Genomic DNA, 12,713 nt, shown 5'->3' with positions numbered 1-12,713 from the left:
TATGGCTCAAAGGGAACGAATTTTGGAGGTTTAGTCTTTTTGTGTTCCGGCAGCGGTTCGTGATGCGGTTGGACAGGCCGCGGCTTCACTAAGATCAAGAACAATTGTCACAATTTATACTGGCTGTGTGTCTGTAGGTGCTTACTTTTTTGGATGTGGCAGATCCTCGATCATATGTCCTGTGATGCGTATGCGACGATGGGCCACCACCACCATGCGCATCTTGCCCAAATCCTGACCCTCTTGGATTTGTGCAAAAGTGCCCAGGTGATAGACCTCATCCGGGCTCTGGATGACCTCCTCTTCCCCGTCGACTTTCTTGAGGAAAACCCCAACGTAGGGCTGATTAAGGCTAACTTTGCGACGCAGCAGATCCATAACAATTGAGTTGGACACCTTAAATATGAGTTGAGTAGTGGTGGCCACTGGAATTCTGGATATATATCCCAGCATTTGCACTCACCTCCACAATCTTCATGAATCGGGGAAACAAGGGATTCTTACGCATGGCTAGCAGCGGAACATGTGGCCATACGTCGGGCACGGTTACTGTGGCAGGTAGGTTGGAATCTTGGTCGGACAGCAGTTTTGTTACCGCTGACGCTTTCTTGTCGACGGGATCATCGCGATTGCGACTGTAGAAGCGCTGAGCCATCACCATGGCGCGGTTACTGATAAAGACTCACCGCAAAGAAGTTAAACTCGCCGTTGTGTGTTGTGTGTGGAGAGAGCACACATTCGTGCACAAAGCAGAGCTGGCCAGCATAATGCCCTCGTTTCGGTAGGCATTCATGGCATGCATGTGGAGTTATCAAAGAAGGCATTCAGGCTTCACAAAGCACCCAGAGAGCACCGTTCGGAGCCACAGGTATGCAGACAATGGTTGTTTACTTGACGTTGTCGCTTCCAATTGAATTAACACGTTGTGCAAGAAATCTTTAAATAAAAACACATTTTTATTAGTTATCCCAATTTGAAGAAAATGTATGTAAGCCCGTTGAGCGAAGTGCCAAAGGCGACACCTGACGGACATCATGTAATGTAAAATGTAAAAATATGTAGAATTTGCGCAGCAACATTTACCAAGCACAAAATACTCCAAATGTGAAACCCCCTCAAACGACATTTGTACAAACATCACACGTCACAAATAGTGTCTCAGTTATTCAGAGCTGTCTGCAAACACTCATTTTTGCGTTTTGTCGATCATGTCGCTCTGTTTTCAGCAAATTTTAGCAGAGTCTAATATCATACAGCTATTAAATGCCGAAGTATCGATTCATTCACTTATCGCCTAAAAGTATCGCAGCTACCCTGTGTATATATATCGATATATTGATATCACACTATATTAGCTTCCCTAATTTTCCTTTTCTTTTGGAATAGCATTTGGTTGCACGTTTTCTCTGGTGAGTTGCTGAAATAATGTGAAAATAATTGGTAAACAGTGAAAGTGTTGCAAAAACATACTGTCCATGGTCGAGCCATGTGGATGTGCAGCGAAAACTGGTGGCATCGAGAGGGTTTCGACAGAATACAACGCTAAACAGCCCGCCCACTTGGCAGTAGGTCGGACCTAACCTCGAAGCCGCCACAGAAACTGCGAAAATAGCAGAAAATGTGGTTCTTTCGTGAAATGAAACTTGGGCGAACTTAACTAATGGCTTATTTTGTGTTTGCAGCAACGATTCGAAAATGCAAATCTTCGTGAAAACTCTCACTGGCAAGACCATCACCTTGGAGGTCGAGCCCTCTGACACCATCGAGAATGTCAAGGCTAAGATCCAGGACAAGGAGGGCATTCCCCCAGATCAGCAGCGTCTGATCTTCGCCGGTAAGCAGCTGGAGGATGGCCGCACTCTGTCCGACTACAACATCCAGAAGGAGTCGACCCTGCACTTGGTGCTCCGCCTGCGCGGTGGTATCATCGAGCCCTCGCTCCGCATCTTGGCTCAGAAGTACAACTGCGACAAGATGATCTGTCGCAAGTGCTACGCCCGTCTGCACCCCCGTGCCACCAACTGCCGCAAGAAGAAGTGCGGACACACCAACAACTTGCGCCCCAAGAAGAAGTTGAAGTAGATGCTGCCCCTGCCACCCGGTTGTGCCTGCTTCTACAGCAGCATCTAATCTGCCCCTACACCATCCATGGCGGAGACAACATATAATCCAATGGTTCACAATCTAAGTAAATATATATACATTTTGTAAAACGATCAGCCCAAGCTACGATTCACTGAGAAATGTATTTGCCTGTATTTGCTAAAAGGCGCACCGCAACCATCCCATGTGTATCTGTTGTATCTGCTGTCGTGCCATTGTCGTGTGTGTCTTGTTATGATCTGTCCAGTCACAACCCGTTCCGAGTCAACTGGAGCTAGAACTCTTATACTGCGATTAGTAACGCGTCTCTGTGGATGACACTCGAGCTTCGAGCCTTTCAAGCCTGTTTCTGTTTGGGTTCTTGCCATTCCAACTGTCGATGCGATTGAGCAGCAGCTGGTTTCAGTTTACATCCAGGAAGCGTGAGGCCGACCGCAGTCATTGATATGCCATTTGCCAGCGACCTTTGCTACTGTTGCGAACTGCATCTGTGGTTTGCCAAAGGGAAGGGAAGGGGTCCGGTCCCCGAGTCCGCGCTCTGTATCGTCATGGATCGATGGAGCAGACCTACTTGGGCACGACGACTACTGTGAGTACAGTTAATTGGTTCCATTGACTCTGGATTCTCTGTACTCTGGAATAACTGGCACTTGTCCGCTACAAGACGCAAACAAGAGGCTTCCGTTGAGCGAACTGGATATTATACCATCCCCAGCCATGTTGGTTGAGATTCTCCGCTGGTCTTGGACCCCCCTGCCAAAGCTTATTTTATGAATCTCTTAATAACCCAAGGGTGACTGAGCCAGAGCATTCGAATGGCGCAGGCCCGTCGCTACCTGGAGACGGCCAAAAGGGTTCGCGCCTCCGTGCGAAAAGTCCTGATAAACAAAACCTGATAACACAAACGGAGAAAAGCAGCTTCAAGAAGGGACGAGAACGTGGACCACGCCACAGACCCGCGCCCAGCAGCCAGGCGCAAATTGCGGTCAACATTAATTAAAAAGTACAGAGTGGGCGACCGCCAAACAAGGCATATGACTCCCCCCGCCCCGCAGAGTGCTTTTGGGTGTGTACCGCGAATGAGGAAACAACGGATTCATAGCAATGCAAAATTTTAATGGCAGCCGCCTCCCTCCGGCAGCGGGCGTGGCCCTGGATAGATGGAAAAGCGAACTCCAGCCCTACCTTGCGGCCTTGTACAGTGGTCCATGCAGAACGTCGCCATCACAACTGCCTGCAGAATCTACGCAAAGCTCCGATTTCGGAGTTCTGACCACTGTGTACTTCGCTCGAATGTCGCTCATACTGTCATACAATATAAAAAGGTGTTATGTGCAGGCGTGGGGCGTGGGGAAAAGTATTTTAAAAATTAAGGCACTGCCTCCTGGACAGTCGCCCGCTTATTTATGGGTCCCGGGTTCTCTCTCCTGTCTCCTGGCCAGCTCTCGAAAATTCTTTCTGACTTCTGCCGCCTCCTCCTCCTGCCTCTCCCGACCACCACCGAGCGTGTTGTTGTTTTCGTTTTACATTTTTGCAACGCACGAGAGTGCGCTGGAGCAAGTATCGACTGGTGCCGTGCGTTGTGGTGCGCATCTTCGTCGCCGTTTTGCAAGTTTCGGGCTTTATCCTTTGGGCTTACTTCAGGCGCCGCCTCCACCTCCGCCTCCGTCATCTTCGGGGACTTTTATGGCCTGGTCGCAGTTTACATAACAGATGTGACCAGAATAATTAAGAGTGCGCTTCGTGGTTTGGTCGCTTCGATGGCGAGTGTCTTCGATTCCTCGATCCGGGCCCGATGTCCGATGCGGGTTTCTTGAGTGACCCAGATATCCCCTCTACTCTACTCCGCTCGAGGACATCCACTTGGATGCCTTCTCTGGCCACTGGCACTCTTAACGTTTTGGGCGTTTTTTTTTGGGACGGGTCAGGACGGAGCCGGCGTTTGAAGCGCATTAATATTGCAGACGGAGTCCGTTTCCCATCCCATCCCATCCCCGAGCTCTCCGTGCTCCTTTACGTCGAAAAGTGCTCATTGAAAATTGAACGAGTTTCCTTTTGCGCCACTTGCACTTTGCGGATTTCTCGTTTCCATATGGTGCGGCAGGACATGGCGGGGCTCCGCGACTTGCGTGGGTGGGGGATTGCGTGAGTTATGGCCGCCGCTTATGCAACAAAGTCAACTGCTGATTGCCTGGATGTTTGAATGGATAGTTTCTGAATACTGCGGCTCCGGCAGCGAGCAAGTCGAACAAAGTAATTCTCCTCGCTCCCAAACGGTGGAGTACGGCAGTAAGTTGCTCTAAAATATGCACTCCGCGGCCTTCGAATTGGAGTGGAATTCGGATGGAAATTGGGAACGGGCATGGTCATGGGGGACACCTCTGTGCATATAGCGGAATGAAAGTTGGCTCCTGGCTCACTGAGAGAGAAAAAGCGGATTTTTCAATCGAGAAGAAGAATTTTCAATGTGAAATAAATTTCCAGCCCGACTGGGGGTCCTGCCTTCTGCCTTATCCGCGCGTCTCCATCTTTGGCCCGACTTTATCTTTCGCGTGGACTTTTCTCTCTGTGGACTCCCCGCCAAGTGTCCTGCTAGGGCTGGCGGCTTGCGGCAGGCAGAAGACGCAAGAGGCGGGAACAGCCCCAAGATATGCCAAACAGCCAAACGTTTATAAATTGGGCGCTAGTGTGGAATCCCAATGGTAATGATGCCGAAGCAGAGAGCGGATGAGGGGGGAGCGGGGAGGGGAAGTGGGTTAGGCGATTCCATGGAGAACCGGGAACTGAGATGTCAGAAATACACACGCAGTGGCACAGGGGATGGGTGGCCAATAAGGAAATATAAATTGCTCAAAAGGAGCACCGGGCGGCGCACGAATCCGTTGGATACAAATGCGAACGAGTATTGTAAGGCAGTGCGTGTAATTTAATATGCATAAATCGATACTTTTGCTTGGGGTCCGCATCCACATCCACGTTCACATCCACGTCCACGTCCTCCCATTCCCATCCTCTCCAGATATGTGAATGGGATTGGCTGTGTAGGCTCCTCTCCTTCTGTTGTTTGTGTTCTATTTTGAGCGCAAAATTGTTATTTGTTTTTACGTATTTTCCGCTCTCTTTACGGCCAGGAGGGAGGGACTGGTGACTGAGGACTGGGAAGTAAGGAGGAGTTGCGCTTTGCATATCTACAGTTTATGGCTTTCATACAGTTAACATTTTCCCATAGATAAGCACTTCTGGCACCGCCATGTGCTGTGTCTCTGTCTCTGTGTGTCCTCCTGCCCTCCTCCTGTTGCTGTCGGCTATGGGTGTCGCTCTCTTCCGTTCTGTACTTGTATCGCAAATAATTTGAAAAGTAATTTTATTCAATTTCAATTGTGTCCGTGGTGGGGGGGAGTCATTGTGAATGTGGATGTGAATGGGCGGAAGTGAATGGTCTCGATTTCATATGCCTCCGATACGAGTATGAGCGGAAGCTGGGAGAAGTAGACAGATATACGGATATGCCGAAACACGGAGGGATGGACGGACACGCAAATCGGTTAGGCGACATATTGATTTCCTTGATAAATCGCAAATACTTAATAAAAATACACTCAAGTGATGGGTCTCATCTACCCATCCGGAAGCAGTAGCTCTAAGAGGACGCAAAATATCATCTGAACGGCCCGAAATATTTCCTATGTTTAGGGGAAACTCTTAAGGACTCCCATCTAATCACGTTGCAGAAGTTACTTTAAGCTTTGAGTCCTTCCCGCGGCCTGCGGGTAGCATGCAACGAAAGTCAACTCTGCGATGCAGTCTTCTGGGTCTAAGAGTTCCACGCCCCTACCCTTCTCACCAGCGTCTATTTGCATGGCGCACAATAACGTTTCTATAACTATTCGAGAGTAAACAAAGGACTCGACTACACAATCCAGCGTGCCTGCGTGGAGGAGTCCTCCGTGCTCTGTCCTCCTTCTTCTTGCCCGCATCATCGACAGCCGCAACTATTTTTCTTCCAGCTGAACTTTCGCCTCCCGAGTCGTCGTTGTCGCTGCTGCTACGGCACTGCTGCCTTCATCTTAACAGTCAGTGTGCTATGCGATTAACCAGACATCAATGGCTAAGGCCAAAACCGTAGCCAACTCAACTAGTAGCTGTGGCCTCCCCGTGCCGGATGCCGCATGGCCCATCCCCAATCCCTTTCCATTGCTGTAACCGTTGCCGATGCTGTTCCCTGGTGCTGCATCTCGGCGAACCACAAAGTTGGAAATTAGTTTGTTTTTCTGTCAAGGTGGCAGTGGAGCTACTTGGATTTTTGGCTTTGTTGGCTTACATTGCCAGTGGGCCCCGTCTCGTCCCTACCCGTCCCAGCCCGGACAGACATGAACCGCAGAGGAGTTCTCCTGCCTCAATGCTGAGGTCTGAGCTTTAACTTCAGTGCTCCCGATATCTGATATATGGCTGAGAGTCCATAGAGATAGAAGGGCATTGATGAGGTATTAATCCTGGGATCCAGCATGTAGGATATACAATGTGGCGCGATGTGGAATAGAGTTTTGCCACAAGAAATTGCCCTAGATTGGTCGAAAAATGTGCATAGGAAGTATTCAAAGACGTTTCTTTATTTGCTTTTCCCCAATTCAAATCGATTCGATTTGTGGACTTTCCGCCTGAACCTGCTGAGCATTGAATTCCATGCCAATAGTATGCCAGCTCGTATGCAAATTGAGTTTGTGCAATTGTCCTCAATTGGATGCGTTTAAGTTGTCAAAGCTTCACTCACAATGGAGATAGGATGGGATAGGATATGGGGCTGTGGTTGGGGTCAAGGGTGCGAGAGCGATAAAAGGCATAACACAAATCAAATATTCTCGATTGTCTATCCATCCGGCTTGTTGCTCCCCCCATATCCACTCTCTCTCCTCTCTTGTCACTCCGTTCCGTTCGGATCGAGTTCGGGCACTTTGCACAATTTCGAGTCATTAAAAATGCAAACGGCTTATTGGCCAGACAGACTGAGGGGACTAAAGTCCTTCCTTCCCACCAAGTCACTTCTGTACCCCTTCCGTAGCCCAGGTTGGGCGTGTCCCAGCCATTTTACTCCCCCTCAGGGGAAGACCAATCATTTGGACGGTTCCAGCTAAAGCAATGTGTTGGTGTGTTGGAGTGTGTGTGTGGTGGTGTGTGTGTTGGTGTGTTGTTGTTGGTGTGTATTTGTTGGTGTGTGTGCTGTTCTGTCCAAAGTTTGGGCAACTTTGCTGTTTTTCAAAAATATTGACACGCAAAGTTTGTGCAATCACCAAACAAATTACTTCATCAATTTTACAAAACAACAGAAATTTAAGATCTTTTAAAACTTTTCTGCCAACCAAGCAACGTCCCAAGAACACGGAAGGAGTGGCTGTGCCGCCGCCTCTCTCGTTGTACGTATTGTACAAGTAGATACTTTCCCGTGCTGCAGGCGTCCACTGGCTGTCCTCCTCCGGCATCCGGGCACACGCACACTCAGAGTCCGAACTCTGGTCTCCGGAGTTCTGTAGAGTTCTGGATGATGGTGGGCTGATGGAAGCGAGGCGAGGGCAAGAGGCTGAGGTTGAGGCACAACAAAAGCCAGAAACAGAAAAGTTTGTAACAAATTGCTTATGCTCCCCAACATACAGAAATACATGGAAAGCAGTCAGTGGCCAGGGAAAGCCTTGCTGGAACTAGTTAATTTTGACCAGCTGTCCCAGCAGTAAACTGCCTCCACCCGACTCCCCAGTCCCCAGTCCACAGGATCTGCTCTTGGACGAGGACCAGGCATCCAGTCTGTTCACAGCCAATCGACCACCTCCCCACTCCCCAATCGCTTCGGATGGAGGATAAGATTTTGTTAGTAAAAATGCTACTTGTGCATAAATGAAATCCAAAAGATAGACGATACATGGATACATGGATACACGGATACAAGGGTGGATGCTACAGATAGAGGCTCTCTTGGGGCAGGACTACTGGTTAACCGGATCGCTTTGAGCTGCGCTGCACTTACTGGGTTGTGTGTCTGGGACTCTGCACTTGCCCCAGTTCTTCAGCTACTCCTCGAGCATTAAAAGAACATTTCAAATTTACGTTCCGCTCCGTTGGTGACGTCTTGGTCATAGAAAAGTTAGGCTCGAATCCGAAATAAAATAACGCTTAAGCGAAAGGGGAATGGAAGCAGCATTTCCTTTCCCTTCCCTCCGTCTGCCCGTAAAAAGTTCATTTGATGCTTTGTTTCGGGTTACCCCGGATGTCGTTCGGCCGGAGACAGTTTTGACAGTAACTTGTAACATGCTCTGCATATTGAATCGAGCTCCGTGCATGCGCTATCCACAGACGTTCCTTCTTCTACAGCTCCCCATTGTGTTCTGTTGCGGGATGTTCGGAGCAGAGACATTTTACAGAATTCGATTTTGACAAGTTGACTTCACTTATTTGCAAATTACTTGTGTACAGCATTCAGCCACCACAAGACACCGACCGCACACCCACCAGACGCACTCTCCTTGGAAGACCGCACGACGGTCTTGTATGTTTATCGGAATGTCCTGTCGTTAATTGCGTGCTACTTTGCCCCGATTCTCATCCGCCACCGCCACACCGCCTCCATATCGCTGCTTTCGATATGTTGTGCACGTGCTCATTGCCCTGTCCCTGGACACTGGACATTGGACACACTGTCAACTGGCGAGTCGATGTCCGTGACAAGTGGCTCATTGATTTTTAGCACATTGTGCCGAACTCTGACACTTACGGACAGCTGGACAGGACACGACTCGACAGGGCTGGTGTGGAGTGGAGTGGTATGGCGAAGAGGGCAGACGGTCAGACAGACGGGCAATTGACGGTCAAGCGAACGGGTAATACGTGTCGTCCATGTCGCTGCTTACGGCCATGCATTATGAATTATTCATGCAATTATTCGCGATGTCCACCAATTTTCATATGCCGATGCTACGCTTCGCAGGGAGTTCGTGGCACGTTGGGAGCTGTGGCTGTGGCCCACCCGTTGAGGTGGTCCCGTCGCCTTGCATGTGGAGACGAAGACCCTAGAGAGGGCCATGGCATGCATCATCAGCCGAGGGCATCAAAGCACTGAAGAGTGTCGTTCTCGATGCCCGATGCCCGATGCCCGCAAAGTTTAGCAATTTCATGCATTTCTGAATAATGTCCACAGTTGAAAGGCAAACATTTGCCCAAAGTTTCGTACTCGACGAGCTCTGCACCGCAAGCTGCTCGGTTTCCTGCATTGTTTTACTCGTAGTTTTGCATATGCCCGGGGCTTCGGGCAGCTGCAGCTTCAGCTGCGTCCTCGTGTGAGTCTGCGTTGTGAAGTGCCTGGCAGGTGGTGTGGCAGGTTGGGGCAACTAATTAGTTGAGTCTCAGTAGGCAGCCAGTAGCAGCCCATGATCCAGGCTGAAGTTGGTGGCCCCCATCTTATGCCCTTGCCTTGCATGCATCCAACGCATTCTTCAAGCGCAGCAGCAGCAGAAGTGCACAACATGGCATGTAGTCGTATGCATGGATAAGGAGAAGCTTCTGCACAATGGCACAAATTAAGTTATCAGTGGCTACACACACAGCTACAGCCGGGTGGTGAAGTGTCCTCTGTTCAGTTAGGATGTCAGGCACGCATAATTCCATCGCATACATTTGAGCGCTAAGTGCCGGGAGAACAAACTAATCCATGGCTCGTTCAAATGTTGGCTGCAACTTCGGCTTAATCGCATTTGACTTTAAAGTTATGCAACATTACAGCAAAAACACTGAGCTGCACACAGAGCAGAGTAGCAGAACAGCATAACAGCAGAGCAGATCTCTTCCTCTTCCCACCATCAGCAGCGGTAGCTATCTCTCGCGCTCTTACTCCTCGCTAATAGTTTCAATTAGGAAAGTTAATGAGTGCGGCTATGTCGAGCGTAAAGGACAAAGTTTCCAGCACTCCAGCACCACTGCAGCCAGCAAGGGCAAGGGGGCGCGAGGTTCGATCTAACTAGGCGTGAATTTTTACACAATAAATATTGGAAGAGATTGAGGAGAAAGCAGTAGAGGTAAATTTGCAAGAAAATGTTGGACATCCGGCTTTTCAACTGGCGACTGCACCCGCGGCATTTGCCATGTTTAATGACTGGGATGTCAACGAGGCCCATTCGCATCCCGAGCCCAGAAACACACACACATGGCGGAAAAAGTTCATTTAAATACGAGACGTTAATTGCTGTTGAACATTTATCTTAATTAAGTCGGATCGCAGTGCGACTCAGCTCCTATTTAAGCAGCAGTCTGTGGCAACAGATTGGTGGGGCAGCAGCAGGCAGCAGGGGCGACAGGTCTCTCGTGTCACCTTCATGCTCGAGGTGGCATGAGGGGGGACGTAGGACGACCTGGCTCGAAGACAATTTCTCATATTAAATCGTTGTCGCCAGAGGCTAAGCACGACAGTCCGGCTCATCTTTACCTTCTTGCCCAGGATCCTCTCACAACCTCTCTACGTGCTCAATCTACTCTTCCTAGGCGGCAATGCCAGGGCACTGCCAATGGCAAATAAAACAAATATAAATCATTCGTTTTCACAGTGGCCACAGATCCAGAATCGGATCCAGAAACAACCGAACGGAGAATGGAGAGTGCGGAGATGTTGGTGGCAGTAAAAACTTGTCAAATTTCCTGCAAATTTTTGTGCTGATGTTGTTGTTTGTGGCGACGGGCACACAAAAAAATTATAAAACTAATTTACAGCAATGCCACTTTGTTGCCAAGAGCGGCACACGGGGCGGCAGCGGCAGGAGAGCGAAGAGCGGGAAAAAATAACTTTTCAATTACCACGCAACGGCAATTTCCGGTCGTAGTCCTGACGGCGCTTCGCCGCCAGCCAGCGAGTGCTCCCCCGCTTCTGCTGCTGCGCCTGCTCCTGCTCCGCCGCTGAACTTAACAGGTGGACGACAGTTTGGATAAACGAGCTCGTAAAAAACGCATTTAATGTGTTTTTGATGACATGTCAAGTTTGGCTTCTCTTAGTACTGCTCGTGCTTCCGCTCCTGCTCTGGCTGGCAGCCTAACGGCGTGGGTGGGTGCCAGGAAGGGACATCCATTTTTTAGAGCTCAAATTTGCTCTGTTCTGTTCTGTTCTGTTTTGTCCTTCACCTTTCCTTGCATTCTCCTACCACACTGAAGCATATTTGCGGCCGTATTGTGTTGGCCACTGCAAATAACTTCCTTACTGCGTTAACAATGCTTGTTTGTTTGAGCGTACACACACCCACACACACTCACACATGCACACACACATCAAGAGCGGAAGTGCGTGCATAACATGGCATAGCACTTAGGAGAGTGTAAGAGTGTAAGAGTAGTTTTCCATTCTTGGCGCGACAGTACGAGTGGCAGGATGAGGGGTAGCAGTAGCAGTGGCAGTTGGGGGAAATCATCTCGAGTTGGCGAAAATGTGAAAAATTCAAACCTCGAAGGGTCCTTTAAGTGCAGATTGTGCACGTGAGCTGAAATTTTAATGAGCAGGCCACGTATCGCTCTTGGGCTCTGGCTATGGCTATGGCTGTAGCCTCTGATAGAGGCATATCTACAGCTAGAGTGCGGACACGGACACATCTCCATGTCTTTATGTGGGGAGGGGGGTTGTAAATAGTTATGTGGCCGTCTGGTGGTGGTGAATGCGTTCGTTAGAATGCTAAATAGAATGGGTGACATTTTTTTGCACACTTTACCTTTCGCACAAACATACGTACCCACATATTTACGTATGTGTGTGTGCCTGTACGTCCGCATGTGTATGAATGCACACGAACACGGCCTGATGGCACTTTGTTAAGTATACGCAACGTGAGCCTCGCCTCAGCGACGGTAAGTGATTTTTAACTTATGCCACACCGTGTGGAAGGCATAAGTGTTGTTGTGGCTAGATATCAACTTACTCGTTACCCCTTCCTGCCACGGTTACTTCGACTCCCACTCCCATTGCCATTCCCACTGCTACTCAGACTTATCCCAAAAAGTTTCATTGTCCCTATGATAGAGGAAATTTATTCTGAAAATCAAACGATGGAAAATGAGAAAGAGGTAGGGAAAAGGATAGAGGAGAAACCGAGCAAGCACAAGAACAAGGTCGATTAGAATCGGGAAAGATGAAAGTTTTGCTTTGCCTTTACGCTCAATAATAATGCCCACCTAATGCCTGGGCCAGGCGACAGACGACAGACGAAAAAGTCCAAGACGAAGGCGAATGCCAGGGTGGCTTTCGGGTGCGGAGCGGTGCGGTTAGGTTCGAGTGGCTGCCAAAAAACTGAAGGAAAGTTTCTTCAACCGGAAATTAATTGTCCTGACCGCAATTTCCAATGTCCTTAAAGACCAGTCAGCGTCAGCAAACTTCAAAGCAGAACAAAGAAGCCAAGGAGCAGAGCCTCAACTAAAACAAAAGGCACCCAAGAAAAATGGCAGAAGAACAAGCAAAAGTACAAGAGTAATATGTTTGAGTTCTTAAAGCGAAAGTCGAGGGAGCAGCCCCAAAAATGTCGACAAGCACGAGCAGATAAGCTCCCATTGCTCCCTTCTGCGCTCTCGCTCTCGCTCTCGCTCTTCCTCCCCCTCCC

General features: G+C 49.2%; 2 protein-coding genes across 2 annotated transcripts; one reads left to right on the top strand and one right to left on the bottom strand.

The window, feature by feature from the left end:
- Window positions 1–18: 18 nt before the first annotated feature.
- On the bottom strand, window positions 19–1,013 carry LOC108161757 (lon protease homolog, mitochondrial-like). Its single transcript, XM_017296091.2, has 3 exons — window positions 464–1,013; window positions 146–396; window positions 19–88 (listed from the first exon to the last, which is right to left on the bottom strand). Exons 1-3 carry the CDS (start codon window positions 659–661, stop codon window positions 31–33), a joined length of 507 nt encoding a protein of 168 aa, XP_017151580.1. The 5' UTR covers window positions 662–1,013; the 3' UTR covers window positions 19–30.
- A 288-nt stretch (window positions 1,014–1,301) lies between these two features.
- On the top strand, window positions 1,302–2,280 carry LOC108161758 (ubiquitin-60S ribosomal protein L40). Its single transcript, XM_017296092.2, has 2 exons — window positions 1,302–1,409; window positions 1,683–2,280. Exon 2 carries the CDS (start codon window positions 1,696–1,698, stop codon window positions 2,080–2,082), a length of 387 nt encoding a protein of 128 aa, XP_017151581.1. The 5' UTR covers window positions 1,302–1,409; window positions 1,683–1,695; the 3' UTR covers window positions 2,083–2,280.
- Window positions 2,281–12,713: the final 10,433 nt, after the last annotated feature.

The sequence above is a fragment of the Drosophila miranda genome, chromosome 4 (genome assembly GCF_003369915.1).
Source record: "Drosophila miranda strain MSH22 chromosome 4, D.miranda_PacBio2.1, whole genome shotgun sequence".
NCBI classification, from domain to species: domain Eukaryota; kingdom Metazoa; phylum Arthropoda; class Insecta; order Diptera; family Drosophilidae; genus Drosophila; species Drosophila miranda.
Note: the sequence above shows the minus strand (reverse complement) of the source record. Positions and strands in the feature narration are given on the sequence as shown.